Here is a 19,999-nt window from a genome sequence, read left to right as displayed (position 1 = left end):
CTTGTGACTGCAGAGATAAAAGTCTTCTCTCTCCACAGTCAGCAGCTAGGATCCCAGCACAGGGTTCAAGCCCAGTGGGTCAGAAGGACCTCAGGGCTTCTCTGTCTCTGGGTTGAAACTCTAGGGTAATAAGAAAGATGACAGATCAGAGACCTCTCCCTTGAGCTGGCTAATAAGAAAGATGATAGATCAGAGACTCTGTCCCTTGAGCTGGCTAACTGGAAGCCCAGGTCCCAAAAGAAGGCCTGTCATAGCAGAGGAGGGTCAAAGGGGAGTAGCAGGTACCAGGCGAGGACCAAGAGGGGTAGAACTATGGCGATAGGAGCCTTGACCCTGCAGCCTCTACCTACACAATTAAGCCGAGGCGGGATCAACGGTCCATCTCCCATTCTGCTTGTCAAAGGGATCTTTATGTTTCCACCTGAGTGACTCAGGGTTTCTGGCTGTGAAGCACAGATGCCATTGTAGGGTCTGTGTGGACTGCAAAGTCAGACACGTCTTGTTTTCCTTCCCTCTCTGGAGACCCCTAGGAGGTTGGTGCTGGAAGAGGCCTTCAGGATCACCTGGTCCAAGTCCAGTGCTTCAGTGGGGAGGGAAGGGACTTGCCTAGGATCATGCAGTAAGCTCCTGACACTTGAGAATGACTTTCTCCCAAAGTCAAAGCAAGTGCTTAAAACACAGGTCACAGGGGAGGTGGCTGTCTTGACTCCCAGCCTGAGAAAGGCTGGGTAGATTTACAGCCCTTTTCTTGAAATTACCCACCAGGATCATTCAGCAGCATCACCAGGTCAAAGGCTGTGTATCCATTTTTCGCACGAAGAGTGACATCAGCCCCTTGGTTTAGCAGATATTTGACAATTTCCTTATTCCTGGGAAGAAAATGCTAGAGTTACATTCAATGAAAGCAAAAGCATGGCTTTGCTCCTGGGCAACAGAACCAGCAACATTAACTACAAAGCTCAGTCTCCGAGCATCTAAGAAGGGCATGGAAGGGCAGTCTCACACTCCCTCATTCTCTAGCATATGGGTAGGTCAAGTGGGAACATGATTTAAATCAAAGTCCTAAGTGTTCTTTTCAGGAACAAAATGAAAACCAAGGCTGGATGCAGTGGCTCATGCCTATAATCCCAACACTTTGGGGAGCTGAGGCGGGAGGACCACTTGAGTCCAGGAGTTTGAGAACAGCCTGGGAAACATGGTGGGGGCCTGTTGCTACAAAAAATTTTGCTTGAAAATTAGCTGGGTGTGGTGGTGCAAGCCTGTAGTCCCAGCTACTTGAGAGACAAAGATGGGAGGATTGCTTGAGTCTGGGAGGTCAAGGCTACAGTGAGCCACAATCACATCGCTACACTCCAGCCTGGCAACAAAGTGAGACACCGTCTTTCAAAAAAGAAGAAAACCAAAGGCTCTTCCCCTCAAACACTGACCCCATGGGAGACCCCACTACTTCCACCCTAAATAAGGGCATCTCCATTGGGAAAGTCTCCTACAGACCAAGAAATAAAATTTTGTCTTGAAATTCAACACTAATTGAGTAAGAAAACAGTTTTCAGATGACACAGGAAAGTGATCTGATCACCTAAAAAAGGGCAACAAAAGAATCTCTAATTGGGAGTCAGACCACTTAGCAGCCTCAAGATGCCCAGCCCAAAAAGGAGGACTCTCAGAGGAGACAGCCCACCCTGCTGGGATGATCACATAAGAAGGCGTTCATAAGCACCCAGTAAACACTGAAGCCTATTCAAAAGGAGAAAGGCAGGACACGTCTCACCACCAATCATAAGATGACAATGGTATGAATAGCCAATGTTTACTTCATAACAGGGGCTACTTAAGGAGGTGTCTATATCTCAGCATGAAAACTCCAATGAACTAGTCACTGTGTTCAACCAAAACCAACCTAGAAAACCTTATCTCTCTGCATAAAATGTTCTTGCTGCATGGTTTTTCATGGCCACTGGTGAAATTCTCTGATGGGTAACAGGAAATCCGGACACAGAAGTGTGGGAATTAAAGGGGCCTGTGCCACTTTCATTTTTTTTGCATGCCTCACTGTCGTCACAGTCCTGGGGTTTGTATGCTGCATCTCAGGACAGAAGAGCCACCAGGAATCCCCATCTCAGGCCAGAGTATCTGTCTGGCCTTGTTGCTGAGGGTGTAGAGCTGGCACTGACCCATGGTAGGTGGCCTGCATGAGGGCCGTCCAGCCATGCACGCTGTCCTGCTTGTCAACATCCGCATGCCTCTCCACCAGTAGCTGCACCAGTGCCAGCTGCCCTGTAACAGCCGCTAGCATCAATGGGGTCGCCCCGTCCCCATTGACCAAGTTCACGTGGCTGGGGTCTTCATCGGCAATCTCTTTGACCAGCTGGAAGTTTCCTGCAAACACAAGCAAGAGTCCGGGTGATCTGTGGGCCTGGCACCACAGGCTGATTTATCCCATGGTTCATGTAACAAACACTTGCTGGCCCTGCCTCTGCAGTGGGCTGCTGGGCATCATAGGGGATACTAAGAGGGCTTGGAGATAGCCCCTACTCTTGAATGCCTCAGTCTACGTGGGATGGAGACAAGCATACGAATGGGTAGAAATGTTACTAAAAGACAGAAGTGTTGTTAGTGTCTTCAGAGAACAGATGAAGGAGACAGAAGAAGACAGAAGAAGAGCTCAGGTCTTCCTGCAGGATGAGGATCAGGAAGGGCTTCCTGGAGGCAGGGGCTGTAACAAGAGAGAAAATTTTAGGCTCAATGCCTCTTTGTCACAAAGAGACTGGGGTGGGTGTGCAGACAGGCATTTCAGAGTCAGGAAGAACTGGGGCATAGCCAGCCCGTGTTTGGCTGGTGTAGGGCTGAAGGCCATCTAGAATCTATGTGTAGAGCTCCATAATAAATACTGGCCTCCAGGATCTGAACTTCCAAACACCAAACACCAGAATGCCTGTTTCTCTCTCAAATACCCTGGGTGGCCTTGAAAAGGACTACAAATATTAGGTTGGGGGAACGTAGCCCTGTATTCTTAAATATCCAAAAAGATTTTCTAAAGCGCTTACCCATTTTCAATGCATGGAAAATATCAGGTCGCCTTTTCTCCTCATCTGGGTAAACAAAGATTTTTAAAGTTAACCACGGAAAGGTTTAATAAAACAGAAAAGTCACAAGGGTGTAACAACACAGCCTGGCTTTAAAAAGCACCTAATTCTCAAAAGCAATCTAATTGGAGACTTGTGTAATGGACAAATCCAGCAGCTATTCTAGAAGGTTTATTACCAAAGAATATCTGAAAACACTTCAGAGATAGATCTTGCCAACAAACACGAATGAGCAGCAGATCACGGCCTGATCTCATGCAAATAAAGCAATCATTTTTAGGCAAAACAAACACTGGCATATCCTTTCTTAGATATACTGAAAAGTTTTAGGGTCTTGGAAAATCCTGGATTCCTATAGACATTATTTCAAAAAAAACATTTTTTTCTTCTAAAAAACTAAATGTACAATCACAATTCCAAAGCAGAGGACCCCTGAGATACTGAACAGCTGAGCTCTAAGGAAGTTCACAGCCACAGCCAACAGAAGAGCCAATGTTCAGTTTTCTTTCCCTCCCACGTAAGAAGCAATCAGAACATGTTCCCTGCCCCAAACCTGCATACTCAGCTGCCCAAAGGCCACTGCCCAACTGCTAGGCTGGGACCAGACCCCACATCTACCCACGCAGCTGAGCCTTGCTGCAGCTGCCAGATGCTAGCTAGCCCCTCCCTCACATACTCCTCCCAAACCTTCCTCCAAGCTTGGGCCAGGGAGTACCCTGCTCCTGTCAGAGCAGACATCCTCATGGCCAGTCCACTTGCTGGGTGGCTGAACGCAGGCCTTCTGTAGCCTTTAACTGATCCTGGGGGATGGAGCAGCTGCCAGAAGGCACCTGTGACTCTGGGCTGACCTGGACTTGAGCAGCTGGGAGGAAGCTGCAGCCTGGGGCAAGGAGCACTGAGTGTGGAGTCAGTGCATGTGAATTTCAGAGTACATTTTTAGAGTAAGCTGCCTCTTCATCACGAATGTGGGATAAGAGCCCTCTCACCTGGCTGTTGCAGGGATCAAATGATAATGCTAAGGCCCCATCCAAGAGCAATTATTTTCTTTACTAGCAACCAGAAAGGTGAACCCCAGAATTATTTTTCTGAGATGGAGTCTCGCTCTGTCAACCAGGCTAAAGTGCAGTGGTGCAATCTCGGCTCACTGCAACCTCTAATTCCTGGATTCAACTGATTCTCGTGTCTCAGCCTCCCAAGTAGCTGGGATTATAGGCGCATGCCACCAAACCTGGCTAATTTTTGTATTTTTAGTAGAAACAGGGTTTCGCCCTGTTGGCTAGGCTGGTCTGGAACTCCTGACCTCAAGTGATCTGCCTGCCTTGGCCTCCCAAACTGCTGGGATTGAAGGCATGAGCCACCAGCCAGAAATCCAGAATTCTTAATGGGAAGTAAAGACACTATCATGGAACACAGTATCTAATTCTGCCTGTGAAATACTATCCAGAAACAATTCTGTACCTGATTTTTAAAAAATATGTCAAGTTTCTTCAAGTATTCAAGAACCAACTTTGCTATGGGCTGGCGTCTTCTCATGCTTAGACCTTTTCAAAGAAAAGACTGTTACTTGGTCTTAGTGTTGGCTGCTAAGCAACCATCTGACACAAGTTAAATGACAGCCGAGCCTGACCCCAGGAGGCAGGGGCAGCTGTGTTCTGATACCCAGTGACTCTGGGCTAGTCTCTTCCTCGCTTTGGGCATCAGTGTTATCATCTATATCTAAGCAGCCCCAGGGACCCTGCCACATCCCAAGGAAACCAAATCTGCTCCAACCTCCACACCACAACCTCAGTGGGGAAAATCAGGGGTATCACAATGACAGTTACAGCATCTAGGGTACCCTGTCCTGCTGCTAACGCAAGGGAGAGACCAGGCGACCTCAAAGGCCCTGGTGAGGGCTGGATTTCTGGGCACTGCACAGTAAGAGCTGGGGCTCCTATTATTTTATCATCTGTCATTATCAAAGCACAGTCTGCGCCCTACCTGGGGCTCTTCCCAGGGATCCCCCAGGGCCAATGCACTCCCTCAGCTCCCACATGTCTGCTGCAGTCTCGCCTTCTCAAGGTTGCCCAACCACTCCATTTCACACAGCAACCTGCATTGTCCCACCTCTGCCACAGCCAACCTCTTTACATTGCCCTTGTTGTTGTTTTTTTTAAGCCCATGGCACTTACCACCTATCCTACTATATATTTAATATGTTCATTTCCTCTTTACTGCCTGTCTCCCCTTATGGAGGCCACAGTACTCAGTGGCAGGGATTTGGGTCTCATTTGTTCGCTGATGTATCCAACATGCCTAGAAAGGTGCTTGGTACATAGCAGGCCTCAGTACATCTTTGGAAAGTATCAGAATGAACGTATGATCAATCAAAACACAGCAGTTTCCATTTACTGGATGTTGTCTGTGCTAGAGCACTGTGATAAAAAATTTTATAGGCATGATCTTACTATTCCTCACAAAAATCTCCCAATAAAAGTGCCTGTATTATGACTATTTTACAAAAAAAGGCACTGAAGTCCTGCAGGGCCAATTATACATGACCAATACCACCTTGGTACAGAGAGGGAGAGCTGAGCCTCAGACTGGGTTTGCTTGACGGGAACATGACCCAATTCTGCTGGAAGGCCCAAGGTTTGCTCCCATCAAATATGCCAACAACAGTATGGAGTAATGCCACTTCTCACATGCTCCCTCAGAGCCAGGAAGGATCTCACATGATGCCCCACAGCAGTCCTGAGGTGGTGTCAGTCCTACCACCCATTTGTGGAGAAGGAAATGGGAGCTTGCTGAACTCAGGCAACCAAGGTCCCTTGGCCAGCAGGGGCACAGCCAGAGTTGAACCAAGTAGATGGTGACCTTGCCCACATCTACCAATGTGTCTGAGCCTTTGCATCTTGGGGAAATGAGGGCATCATCATCCCACAATGCCAGGACAATCCTAAAATGAGGCCTGTCAGAAGCAGCCCGAGGGCACTCCATGAAGATTCAAGATGCAGAGGCTGATGAAACCTGGGAAGGAGAACACACACACAGCAGACGAGGCACAGCTCGGCAGGCACAAGTGGGTGCAAGTTAAGGAGTGCCCACTTCTAAGCCTGAGTTCCCTCTGCTGCAAAATGGGACAACACCCTCCTCAGAGGGTCCCTGTGAGGGTGAGGGGAGATTCAGCACAGCAGGTGTGCTGGGCACGGCAGGGCCTGGGAAGGGCAGATCCCTTCCCCACCCCTGCCACAAACAACCCAAACCTTTAAAGGAGTGCAATGGCCTTACGTCAGAAAAAAACAAAAAACAAAAACCCTGTCCTGGGAGATTGGGGCCCTAATTTCTAATTGCAAGTCTTTATGAGGTCCTAACACTGTTACTGGGCTGAGTGTCTCACATGTCAAAGGATAACCGGCTAACCAGCCTTCTGCTCACCATCACCCGTAGTAATTGTTGTCATTGTGTCCATTTCACAGATGAAGCAAACGCTCAGGAGAGGCATGTGAAAAACCAGCTTCCAGAGCCCCTGCAGGAGCTGCTGGTGGGCAAAGTCACCTCAAGGTGCTCTTCCCACGGAATCCTCACCTTCTGAGAGTTACTCACTTAGCTTCCAATGGGTGTATGACTTTTGACCAGCTTTCTTCCCTCCCTGGGCCTCAGTTTCCCCCCGGACAAAGTAAGAGGTCTCTTGGCTTCAGATAGGTCTTCCTAAACTTCACTACTTTTTGCTTTTCATTTGAATGTCCTCTTCATTACTGCCACCTCTTTGTCATTACAGGCTGTTAAAATATATTTATTTCGCCGGGCGCGGTGGCTCAAGCCTGTAATCCCAGCACTTTGGGAGGCCGAGGCGGGTGGATCACGAGGTCAAGAGATCAAGACCATCCTGGTCAACACGGTGAAACCCCGTCTCTACTAAAACTACAAAAAATTAGCTGGGCATGGTGGCGCGTGCCTGTAATCCCAGCTACTCAGGAGGCTGAGGCAGGAGAATTGCCTGAACCCAGGAGGCGGAGGTTGCGGTGAGCCAAGATCGCGCCATTGCACTCCAGCCTGGGTAACAAGAGCGAAACTCCGTCTCAAAAAAAAAAAAAAAAAAAAAAAAAAAAAAAAAATATAATAAAAAAAAAAAAAAAAAAAAAAAAAAATATATATATTTATTTCAGACTTGTCTGATTGAATGGTATATTTATTTATTTTTTATTTTTTGGATGGTGTATTTCTAATAAGCACTTACCAAATTTTCAGCATCTCTTGATTGATGGGGCTACTGTACATTCTTTCAATGGTAACAAACTTAACACTTTCCAAGTCTTTTTAGCCAATGTGCCTGAAGATAACTTTCTTCAGTTCTTTACCTCTTGTTGCTAGATGCTTATACACTGCAGCCCACCTGCTGTTATGCCCTGGGCTGTCAGTCCTGTCATCAAAATCAGGCCTTTTACATATACAGAGGGTACCAAAGCTGTGCATCGAGATCTTATTGCAAATGGTGCATTAGAGGTTTTGAAAGGCAATATGTCATGTGGCAGATTTGCTAAGGATTGTTCAGACAACTCCTTACATGCCAGGGAGATGGCAAGAAGGCAAAAAAAAAAAAAGGATGCACTGCTAGATCTTTTTTAAAAAACTAATTTTCACCAATTTTACATGAATTAGTGTTTGGGGAATGATCAGGGCAGAGGGGGTCAGGCACACTATTGTAGAGCAAGGGCTAGCAAGCTACATCCCATGGGTCAAATATGCCCCTCTGCCTGTTTCTGTAATTATAATTTATTGGAACCTAGCCACACCCAACTCATTTACATACTGCAGGTATAGCCACACCCACTCATTTACTCATTACTTATGTAAGGCTGCTTTCACTCTAGCAGAATTGACCACTGTAGTTTTAACAGAGACTGTATGGCCCATATAGCCTATTTGGCCTTTCACAGAAAAAGTTTGCCAAACCTTGTTCTAGAAGGACCCCAGAACCCCCTGCATCAGAATGATGTGGTTGGGGAGAATGGCCTTGCTATGGAAGCTTCCAGGCTCTTGCTCAAGATTACTAAATCAGACTCTCCAGAGACTGGGCTGGAACCTGCATGTCACAGGCAATCTCCTCCATAGTTAGGCACATCACTTCCTCAGTATCACCAGTCTGCAGGGCTGGACTCTGATTTCTGTGTGTCCTTCCAGTAGAGCAATCCTCAGCTTAAGCCACATAAACACAATCGGGGTCCTCTATAAAGTCCTAGGGGGCATGCAGCCTGACCTGTTTTGGGTCTGACGGTGGTCAGCGGGTCCAGGTAGTCTACAAGGTCCCTGTGCTTGCAGTCCAGTGCAACCTCGAAGGCAGTCTTCTCCAGCACGCTGAGGTGGTCAGGGTTGGCGCCCTTCTCCACCAGCTGCTGGGCCACTCCAAGTCGCCCAGTGAGTGCAGCCAGCATCAGCGGGCTCCAGTTCACGGTCCGGGCTGTGCGGTTGGGATCCGCGCCCCACTCCATCAGTAGACGCACCACAGCCTCATGACCATGCTGGATGGCGGCCATCAGGGCTGTGATGTCCAGGGGCTCATCCCTGCTGCTGCCCAACCCCGGCTGCTCGCCCGAGGGGTAGTGATGGTCCACAAAGGCACCAGCTTCCAGGAGCAGCTTCACCACACCCAGGTGGCCACCTCGAGAGGCCACAGTGAGCACACTGGCCCCCAGCCGGTTCTGGGCATTGACATCAGCCCCATGATCCAACAGGAGGTGTGCCACACTCACATGCCCAAATCTGCCAGGAAGATGGAGAATGAGTGACACTAAATGCAGAGCAATCAGGAGACAGCTTATGGAGTCTCTGTCATGAATTATTAGTCCTGACAGCTGCTCATAATAAGAGGTCTTATTCTTATGCCAGGCACTGTGCCAGCCCCACAGATGCAGATGTACCACCATTAAGGTGAGCAGCTGCCCTGCCTGGGTTCAAATCCAGCTCTCCCCACCACTAGCTGTATGACCTTCAGGAAGAACTTTGTGCCTTCATTTCCTGATCTGTAAAATGGGGCTATAACTGTATCTACTTCCAGGGTTGCTGGGGATTAAATGAGTCATATGTAAAGCACCTGGCTCTGTGCCTGGACACAGGAAGCATCACATCAGTGTCAGTGATTGTTAGCTATTATAATTGTCCATGTTACATTACTCAATGTGTCAAGGGTTACCTGGCTGGTAATGTGTGGCATCGGGTTCAGAACAGGTCTGTGTGAATCCCGCTGCCCTTGTTTTTTCCCCTACACCACGCTGCCTCCGTCATTTCAGACAGACCATTTTATTATGCTTTATAGCCTGGAATCTGTCTGCCTGTGCTCTAACTTCCCCACAGGCAGGGCCCATGTCTGATTCATTTCTACCCTCCCCATCCCCAAACACACACATCCCATGCCAAGAGGTGTGGCAAGGCTGTGGTCAGCAGATGGGCTGGGCACCATGGTCCGGAGGCCTGCTGCCACCTGCTGGCAGGAATGTTTACTGCAGGTGGCTGAGGAGCCAGCCTGGGCCAGACTTTTCTCAATGAAGTCGCTGCTGGGCCCCTGGAGAGAGAGATCTGCACCCACCAACTTCCTAACACCAGGAGAAGGAAAACAGATGCCTCTTCCCAGCAAAATCTCCTCCTTATTTAACACTAGAGGGCAGAAAAGTTCTGTTCTGGTAGGCTCAGAGCTGTGTGTCTCAGAGCTGGAAGCAGCCCTGGACTAACAAGGAAACAATGACAAGAGAGGGGCTGTCTACACCACATTTCCCAGACTGCAAAGCCACTGTCATGTCTGCATCTGTGAGGAAGCTTTCTGGGCTTCTCGATGCTCAGCCTTCCTTTCCAGGAGCCAGTTTTGCACCTCATCCAAACACAGGACCTCCCTCCTCGTGGCGGCTGGCAGCTGGCAGCCAGAGCTGAACTCTCCGAGGCTCGGGCTGAATACCTCCTGGGACATGAACCTGAACTGTATGGGGCTCCTCAACCACGGAGTGAAAGCCTAGTGACCCAGCTCCATAAGAAGCAAAGGGCTGGGCCTCTTGGCTGCCACTCCCAGAGCAGAAAGGGACAAGACAAACTGAAACCAACTCAAATGCAGAAAGCTCCACCCTAGTGTCTCCTTGCCTGCAGTCTAGTTCCCTCCTGCCCATCCTCCATGCGACCCCAAATGATATTCTCTGAACCCAAATCTGTCACTCCCCAGCTTCTGATTGCCAGAGACCTGCCTGTTTTGCCAACCTCTCTTCCTCCTGCTCCCACATCACACCTTCCAGCCATACTCACCAGTTACTACCCTCCCTCCCCAACACCACCTTCACCATCCTGACCCCACCACAGGACTTTCCTGTCCTCATTACTCAGCACACTCTTGCTGAAGGAGTCAGCTCAGATCTCACCTGCTCCGTGCAGCTTCCAGACCACCCCTTACCAGGCTAGGTCAGTGGCCCTCATCTGAGCAACTTGGCCTTTTAGTATGTATTAAGGAGGTCGCCTCTGGCTGCACTTGAGCCCTCTTTCACTGTCTCTCCTACTCAATGGCGGGCTCTCCAACGACAGGGCAGGGTTCCTTGCATGTTGCTTCCCCAGCTCCTACCATAGTAGCTGATTCATATCCGAGCTCAGTAAATTTTGTCAAATAAGTGGGTTGAGTAAATGAGTGCATAAACTGCATAACCATGTAGGGGAAAGTCCTGAGGTGAGCAGTAGAAATCACTGAAGAACTGGTATATCCTCCACTGGAGTAGAGATTTCTAAAAAATTACACTGTTTAGTTATCAAGCAGGAGATAAAATCTATCGTAATCCCTAACAGCAGACTACAAGGTGCTGTCACATTCTTATCTCATTTGATCTTAAAAAACCCTGAGATAAACTCACAGATTAGGAAACTGAAGATTACGGTGGAAAGCAATTAATCTAAAGCCTCTCAATTTGAACATGATAGAGTCAAACGTTGAACCTGGACTCAAAATTGCAGCTCCAGTAGAACCAATTTTTAAGGAGGAACAAAAGGGCTGAATTAGGGCAGAAATAGTGAAATTTGGAATGTTTTCTGAATGTGTGAGTAGCCAAAGAGAGCATTCAACTATGCTGAAAATATAAAAGGATTCAAGCAAGGCTGAGATAATATTGTGGATGCTAAGTTTCTAATAGGTAATTACTAGAGGTGGGCATGCTAGGGGCTTTCTGAACAGGTGCTGTGATTACTGATGAATTTCAGCAATTAACACCTGTGCTTAAAGAGCTGGCACACATTTTCCCCTCCCAAAAGCACCGGGCTGAGAGTCTAGCTCTGCCCCACTGGCAGGCAGGAAAAGAAGGGTAGGGAAGGAAGGAAGGTAAATACTATGCAATCCTATCCCTTGGACAGAAGTCTCTGGCAAATTTAGCAAGCTGCTTCCTCACCACCGACACCAAGAGGGAAACTATCAGTTATAGAATTCACGGCTGGGAACACAGGCTCTGGAGCCACCTCCCTAGGTGTGAATCTGACTAGCCACTTGGTAGCTATGTGTCTTGGGCAAGTTATTTAACTTCTCTGTGCCTCAATTTCTCATCTATGAAATAATGGTGACAACAGTACCTCCTTCCTAAGGTTTTATATAGATTGAATGAGTTAATTCATTTAAAGCATTTAACACATTGCTTGACACAAAGTAGGTGCTCAATAAAGGTTACCTTTTTGTTTGTTTGCGACACAGTCTTGCTCTGTCACCAGGCTGGAGTGCAGTGGCGCGATCTCAGCTCACTGCAACCTCTGCCTCCCAGGTTCAAGCAATTCTCCTGCCTCAGCCTCCCAAGCAGCTGGGACTATAGGCACATGCCACCATGCCCAGCTAATTTTTGTATTTTTAGTAGAGACGGGGTTTCACCATGTTGGCCAGAATGGTCTCAATCTCTTGACTTTGTGATCCACCCACCTGGGCCTCCCAAAGTGCTGGGATTACAGGCATAAGCCACCGTGCCCAGCCAAAGGTTACGTGTTATTTTAAGAACAGGAAAAAACACTAACATAACCATTTCTAATGCTAAAACACCCACAAGAAACCAAAGCACAGGGTGTCTGACAGTCTGGCCTGATCCAAACAGACAGCCGGGATGATAAATAGATGCTTACTTAGAGCCAGCGTGGTGGCTGCCAGGGGTGTGATTTTGAGCAGGATTCTGGGGCATATCCAGATCTAAGGAAGAAGAGCACAAGGCTGGAAGGTGTTAGCATACAGGCCATGCATTTGCCTACCCTGATCTGAACGACAGACACCGTACATCCTTCCGAAAATCTTCCATACTAGACATACTACTCCTCAACTTGATCTTTTAGTATGAACTATGCAGCAGAAAGCTGGAGCACAACTCAACACAGGCAGAGGTGCTACCTGAATATGGAGTCAGTGTCACATCAACTGAGGACCAGCACATTTTAAAGTACCCAGGCTGAGACTATCCTGCAGAACCTGTGGTCTCTGAGACACTCCAAGGCATGTCAGTGCTACAGTCACAAACCTCACTCAGTAAGTTCCTCGGGGGATTCACTAGGGCCCCTCTGCACGCACTCAGTGGACTGCAGAGATGAGACACACATCAGTGGCTCCCAAACCTACCATACAAGAGAATCATTGGGAGCCTCTTCTCACACAGTCCCTGTCCCTTACTCCCGTCACTGCCCCAGGCCTTCTGAATCATAATCTCCAGAAAAGGAACTCAAGAACCTGCACTTAGACAAGCATCCTGGTGATTCTGATGCGTGGCCAAGTTTGGGTACTGAGGAAGCCAATCAGCATTAACACGTGTGGTGGATGCTACCACAGAGGCCTTTCTGCTGAGGAGGAACCAGAGAACAAGGAGACACCATGACATGCTTCACAGAAGCAGCTAAGCTGAGAGGAAGAGGGGGTTTCAGGAAAGGCAAAAGGGGCTTCCCTGTATGTGGTTATAATAAGCAGTCTGAAGTCAGACTCTCCAAGTCTACTCTAACAAGCTGAAAGCTCGTGAGAAAATTTTGTAATCTCAATCTCAGATCCTCATCTGTAAAGCGGAGACAGTATTCTTGGTACACAGTAAATGCTCGATAAATGTCAGAAAAAAATTAGATATAGATATAGATGTAGATATATAGAAAAGGCCTGGATGAAACTATCTTGGCCAGAGTTTAGGAAGCCGAGAAAAAAGCAGAAGAGAGGACGTAGGAGGGGTCTGAACGTGAGAGCCTCCAATGCCATGCTAAGTGCTCTGGCAAGAGAAGCCTGCATGGGGGAACATGACCACTCATTCCAGAAAGATCTGGAAGCTCTGTAGAGGAGAGATCAGAGCAAAAAGAATGATCCTGTCCAAACATCAACAGTACCAAGGTAGAGGAAACCGTGGTATTAACAAACTCTGGAAGGTTATGCAAGAAACTGAGTGATGGGTGGGGCCGAGTAGATGGTGGACAGGGTGACAGACTTCACTCTATACCACTATATGTATGTGTGTACACTGGGAGAAAAGGAGAGCAGTGGAGACCACTACAAAGGTCTGGCCTGAGCTGAGGCAGAGGGGATGGAGGGAAGGGTGTGGGTTTACAGGCTACCACAGGTGCAGAGTGGGCAGATTTGGACATGGGGCAGATGGGTAGCAGGTGGAGGATGTACCCGGAGTTTTAAAGCTTAAGAGAGTAGGTAATGAGACTAAGAGGGAAGAAAGGCTGATAGCCTGAAAGGCTTTTTGATCACCTCAGGTTACTCTAGGCAAGAAATCAGGTGTCCGAACACACTCACAGGTGCAGAAAACACTGAACTTAGTACACCCATGCGAACAGGCAGCCCACACATTATAAATGGGCTGCATTTCCAAAGTATGTTTGTAGATTCACATAGACATCCAAAGGCTGGGAAATGGTTAATCAAAACTCAGTACTGTTCCATGGATGGACTATCCCACAGCAGTGGAAAACAATATAGTTGAAAATAATGCAGGACAGAATTTAGCTGGTGATACAAACTGAATTAGATTAGAACTATGTAACATTTGGAAAAGATCTCAGTGATATAAAATATTATTAGGTCACAACGAGGAAATTATGGGTAAGGCCACGTACTTTGTAATCGCCGCACTTTGGGAAACTGAGGCGGGTGGATCACTTGAGGTCAGGAGTTCAAGACCAGGTTGGCCAAACATGGTGAAACCCTGTCTCTACTGAAAATACAAAAAATTAGCCAGGCATGGTGGTGCATATCTGTAGTCCGAGCTACACTGGTGGCTGAGGCAGGAGACTCACTTGAACGCAGGAGGCAGAGGTTGCAGGGGGCCGAGACTGCACCACTGCACTCCAGACTGGGTGACAGAGCAAGTTTCTGTCTCAAAAAAAAAAAAAAAAAGGAAAAGAACAAGAGAAAATTATGGATAAGAATTTTGGGTTTTCAATGCCTTTTAGAGAAACAAAGGGCTCATACATATGGAAAGATGCTTCATTTCACTTACCACTTAAAAATGCAAATCACAGCCAGGTTGAGAAATGATTTTTCACCCATGAGATGGGTAAAAATCCAGGGCTGACAACATACTGTTGGCAAAACATGCTATAGAAAAACAGGCACTCACATGCATTGCTGGTAGTAAGCAGAATAATGGGCTCCCAATGATGTCCCCACACTGATCCCAGAAGCTATAAATATATGTTACATGGCAAAGGGGAAATTGAGGTTGCAGATAGAATGAAAGTTGCTAATCAGCTGGCTGGCATTGAGCAGAGCAGCCTAAATTATCCAGGTGGGCCTAAAGTAATCACAAGGTCCTTTGTACGTGGAGGAGGAAAGCAGAAGACTCAGAGTGAGAGGAGATGTGAGGATGGAAGCAGAAGTGGAAGTGATGTGATTGCTGCTGGCTTTGAAGCTGGAAGGTGACCAAGAGCCAAGGAATGTGCGCAGCCTCTAGAAGCTGGAAAAGCAAGAAACTTCTCTTCTAGAATCTCCAGAAGAAATGCAGCCTTGCCAGTACCTCTATTTCAGCCAAGTGAGGCCCATTTGGTACTTCTGGCCTCTAGAACTGTAAGATAGCACATCTGTGTTGTTTTAAACCAAGGGAGTTGCAATTTCTTAAAACAACCATAGAAAACTAATACACCTATGTGCATGGCAATTAGGCAGTACACATCAAGATTACAAATGCCTATGTTCCCCACTTACGGAATTTCTTGCAGATCCACTTCCTCATGTGTGAACTGACATATGTATCAGATTATGCATTGCAGCATGACTGTAACAGCAAGTGACTAGAAACCACCTAAATGACCATCAACAGGAAATTGGTTAAACAAATTATACAAAGAAACACTGTGAGGCTATCCAAAAATGAGGAAGGTTTTTACAGAATATGGAAAGACTGCCAAAGTACCTTAAATGAAAAAAAGCTAGCTACAGAATAATGTGTAGCGTGTAAGAAGGGGGCTGAAGAGAAAAATCAACAACCTTATTTGCTCATATGTTAAAGCAATGGCTCTCAACTGGGGGTTATCATGCCCCCCAGAGGGACATGTGGCAATGTCTGGAAACACTGAGATTATCACAACTTGGTTGCAGGGCGGGTTACTGGCACCTAATGAGGAAAGACTAAGGATGCTACTAAACATCCTACAAAAAAGAATGATCCTGTCCAAATACGCAAGAAACTAAGTGAAGGGTGGGGCCGAGTAGATGGTGGATGGGGTGACAGACTCCACTCTATACCACTATATGTACGTGTGTGTAGTCTCATGTTTAAACCTTATATTATTCAAAAATTAAATGTAAAATGCCCTTAAAGTTTATTATAACATTGCTTTAATTATAAACCTCTTAAAAAATAAATGCTGGAATTCAGAAGCACTTTTCTATGAAAAACAATGTTTACTCAGCTTAGAGAACTCTCCTCCCCTTCCCACCTGAAGCCTGCCGGTTACTCCTTCATGACTGACCCCACGGGCAGTAAGATGGCTCAAATCTCTCCCATCCTAAAAACCGTCTTTAGATCCTAAGCAAGTATCCTGCTTCCCACAAACCCAAACCCAGTGAAAGGGCCATGTGCACTTCCTGTGTATTCAAACCACTCACTCTTCTACCACTGCAATCCCACCTGGACCCCCAACCTCCAGAGAACTCTCCCGCCCAAGCCCCTGATGTGTTAACCTCCTGTGTTCAATCAGTCCTCCTCTTTCCTCTCCCTCTCTGCAGTGACACTGCTGCCAGCACTTGAGATCCTTCCTTAATTCCTGATTATTCCTTTTACTGTCCAATCTTTAAGTGCCTATGTTTCTCTGGGTTCTGCCCTGGTGAAATGGTTAGGAACAGGCAGCTCTGGAGTTAGATTGCACAGGTCCAAAACCTGGCTCTTCTACTTGATAGCTGTGTGGTTTTGGGCAAGCTACTTGACCTCTATGTCTTGGTAGTAACAGTGCCTACCACATACAGCTGTTGTAAAGGTAAAATGGGTTGCTCCTGGAACAGGGGTTGCATATAGGTATTCAAAAAATACTAACACAGAAGTTGCAAAAATTATAGCGGTTATTCCCCTCCCTGTATCCAGGCTCTTGGGAATGTGATTTTGCAACTCCTCCCCATCAAGCAGTAAAACCTATCTATTCTCTCAATCTGGGCTGGACTTGTGACTTGCTTTGGCCAAGAGAAAACAAAAGAAGAGATCACTATGCTTCCAATCCTAAGGACCCTGCTGCTGACCCATGAACAAGCCTGGGCTAGCCTGCTGGAAGAGTAAAGAGAAGCAGTCCGGGTACCTCCATGGCCACAGCAGACATCCAAGCCAGCCCTCAGCAACAGAGTCACCTAGGTCCCTTACATAGACGTGAGCATGGTGCTGACAAGATGTACGAAGAAGCCAGATGAGACTAGAGCGGCAAAACTGTGCAAAAGAAACAGCTGTTGCTTTAAGAAACTCACTGGGTTTCTGGTGGTTGTCTTGAGACAATGGGTGATTGACAGTCATCTACCATGACTAGTATCATTCTTACACTGCACATTCACTTTGGCTAATTCCTTCTACCCCAAAGTTCCCATTGTCATCAGTATGCCAGTAACTGCCTGAATCCTTAGGCCCAGACTCTCCTTTGCCCTCCAGACTCTCATCTCCAGGTGCCCGTTGGAAAGCTCTTCTTCTTCAGGGTGGAGAGGGGTGCACAGACTCTCACTTGAAGTGTGCTTGAAGGTAGGGCTCATTCCCAAACCTGGGCTTTCTGTGTGCTCTAGCGCAGGGCATTCACTGCCATCATGCCCAGTCATCCAAGCCAGATCCTTGCTGTCTCCCTTAACCCCTCCCCAAGGGCCAGTCATCAACTCCCTGAATATACTTCCTGAATATATCACAAAGATCACTCCCTGATTTACTCCCTGAATATATCAAACTCATCTGGGTGCCCTCCTGACACTGTCTCCATTCTGGCCTATGCCACCATCACCTGTCACTCAGACTGCAGCAAACTCCACCTAACTAGAATTTTTGATTCTAGCTTAACTCTCTATTGTCCCACTTCAAGGAAAGTAATTTTTCCAAAACATAAATTTGATCGTCACGCATTCTGCCTAGAACCTTCCATGGCTTCCTATTACCCTAGGACAGCTAGTGTTTCTCAGCCCCACCCCCACCGCCACCCCCAACCCACCGCCCACTACCTGGCATGTGCCTTCTCTCCAGGGAGGACTAGTACATCATTCTACCAGTCCTACCAGCTTGTGCACCTAAGCCTTTGCATGGGCCTCCCCTCATGCCCTTCCCACATCCCACTTGTTCTGTCCTGGCTAATTCTTAGGCATCCGCAGGTCTCCACGTGGATATCAACATCATTTCTACCAGATACCTTCCCCCATGGCTCCAGAGCTACTCAAACCTGTGCGGTCAAGCCCGTTCCTTTGCCTGGCCTGCCACCACTGCCCTGGGTGGGGACTCTGCCTGGGTCTCGCAGGATCCTCAACGCCAAGCCAGGGAGGGAAGGCAGGTTGTGAGGAAACCCTTGCTGCAGTAAGAAATAAATTAAATCTCTAAGGTTCTGAGTCTCTACGATTCCATTCGCAGTCTCCAGATTCTATTCTGAAAGGCCACAGTTTCTAAGAATCTGATTTTATGTTAATTCAAAAGTATTTCCACGTCTGCGCTCAAAGTTTACCAAAAACTACTGAAAGTTTACCGTTCCAACTCTAAGGAGTCCTTAACTCTTTAACTCCTGGGGCATCTGGCCGCCGGGGAGATCCGGCTGCCGGGGACCGCGTCCCGGGCCAGCGCCTAGCACCACTCTGGTCCGGGTCCCCCGGGCCCCGCCGCCTCACCTGGCCGCCTGCATGAGCGCGCTCCAGCCGTAGTGGTTACGGCTGTTGACCGAGGCGCCGCGGCGCAGCAGGAAGCGCACCAGCGTTTCGTGGCCCCCGGCCGCCGCGAACTGCAGCGCGGTGTTGCCCGCCTCGTCCGAGCAGTCCACAGGCACCGGAGCGCCGACCGTAACCGCTGCTGAGGCCCCGGACCCGGCCGCCTCGGCCCCCGGTGGCTCCGCCCCCGCCTCCGGCTCCGCGCCGCGCTCGGCTGGCTCCGCCGCCCCCGGTTCCAGCAGCCGCCGCGCGGTCTCCGTGTCGCCCTGGTCACACGCGCGCAGCAGCAGCTGAAAGGCCGGGGGCAGCCCGCCTTCGCCCATCGCCGCCGCCACGCGCGGCCCGCGCCCGTCCGCCCTGCCTGCCGCGCCGGCTCCGCCCCCGGATACTGCCCGCCGGCGCCCCCTTCCGGCCACCCCCCGCGCCGGGCGCCTACTGTGTGCCGGGCCCGCGCGGGAGCCGGGGCCGCGCGCCTACTGTGTGCCGGGTGCGTCAAAGCCGGGGCCGCGCGCCTCCTGCGCCAGCGTTCGGGGGTCTAGGGAAGCTCAGAGGAGCGCCCGCCCCAGGCCCGCGTGTCCCCTTCTGCTTCTTCGGCGTCCGCTCGCCTCACTGTCCCAGGGCTCCAAAGTCTTCCTGCCAGGGCAAAGGTAGGAGCGGCGGCCCCAGCCCCTGCGCACGCTGCGGCCAGGGCCCTGCGCCCGAGTCTGAGCTGCATGGGCCTTGACTTGAACAGCGGACTCCGCTGACCCCTCCGCAGCCCCTGGCACTGAACCTCAGCTCCTTGAGCAGGAAGCGGTTGAATTAAGGAAAGAACGAGTTGTTTCCTCACAGTGTCCTGCGGTGCCCTTAATGCCACTCCTTCGTCTGGGCCGGGCTGCTGGGGCCACTAGCGCCTCCTGTCCCTTCTCTCTTTCTCTCTTTTATTTCAACTTTTATTATAAATTAAAGGGTACACGTGCAGGTCTGTTACACGGGTAAATTGCGTGACGCTGAGGCTTGGGGTCCCAGCGATCCCGTCTTCCAGGCAGTAAGCATAATACTCCCCAAGTGGGTTTTCAGCCCGTAGTCCCCTCCATCCCTCCCTCGTCTAGTGATCCCCAGCGTTTATTGTTCCCATCTTTGTGTCCATGTGTACTCAATGTTTAGCTCCCACTTACAAGTGAGAACATGCAGTATTTGGTTTTCTGTTCTTGTTAGGTCGCTTAGCATAATGACCTCCAGCTGCATCCAAGCTGCTGCAAAGGACATGATTTCATTCTCTCTCATGGCTGCATAGTATTCCATAGTTTTCCATCGTATATATGCACCACATTTCTTTCCTTCCTTCCCTTCCCTCCCACCCCTATTTCCCTCCCTCCCTCCCTCCCTCTCTTCCTTCCTTCTTCCTTCCTTCTTTTTTTGACAGGGTCTTGCTCTGTCACCCAAGCTGGAGTGCAATGGTGCAATCTCTGCCCACTGCAGCCTCTGCCTCCCAGGCTCAAGCAATCCTCCCACCACACCCTCCTGAGTAGCTGGGACTATAGGTGCTTGCCACCATACCCGGCTAATTTTTTTGTATTTTGGGTTGAGACACGGTTTCACCATGTTGCCCAGCTGGTCTCGAGCT

The 19,999-nt window shown here is 48.8% G+C and overlaps 1 protein-coding gene across 7 annotated transcripts in view; it reads right to left on the bottom strand.

Moving 5' to 3' along the window:
- The window catches only part of ANKS6 (ankyrin repeat and sterile alpha motif domain containing 6), a 65,370-nt gene extending 46,607 nt beyond the window's left edge, over positions 1-18,763 (bottom strand). For 4 of the 7 annotated variants that reach the window (XM_017527819.2, XM_017527822.2, XM_017527821.2 and 1 more), the window contains exons 1-5: positions 18,358-18,761; positions 8,326-8,828; positions 3,048-3,092; positions 2,175-2,379; positions 763-869 (exon numbers count right to left, since the gene is read on the bottom strand). In XM_017527819.2, the coding sequence (XP_017383308.1) occupies positions 763-869; positions 2,175-2,379; positions 3,048-3,092; positions 8,326-8,828; positions 18,358-18,716 (1,219 nt within the window). In that variant the 5' untranslated portion in view covers positions 18,717-18,761. Of the gene's footprint in view, positions 1-762; positions 870-2,174; positions 2,380-3,047; positions 3,093-8,325; positions 8,829-18,357 lie in introns of all 7 variants that reach the window. The other 3 variants (XR_001825008.2, XM_037738235.1, XR_005200123.1) reach the window with 2 other exon arrangements.
- Between the last annotated feature and the right edge of the window lie 1,236 nt (positions 18,764-19,999).

The sequence above is a fragment of the Cebus imitator genome, unplaced genomic scaffold (genome assembly GCF_001604975.1).
Source record: "Cebus imitator isolate Cc_AM_T3 unplaced genomic scaffold, Cebus_imitator-1.0 Scaffold51, whole genome shotgun sequence".
In the NCBI taxonomy this organism is placed as follows: Eukaryota; Metazoa; Chordata; class Mammalia; order Primates; family Cebidae; genus Cebus; species Cebus imitator.
Note: the sequence above shows the minus strand (reverse complement) of the source record. Positions and strands in the feature narration are given on the sequence as shown.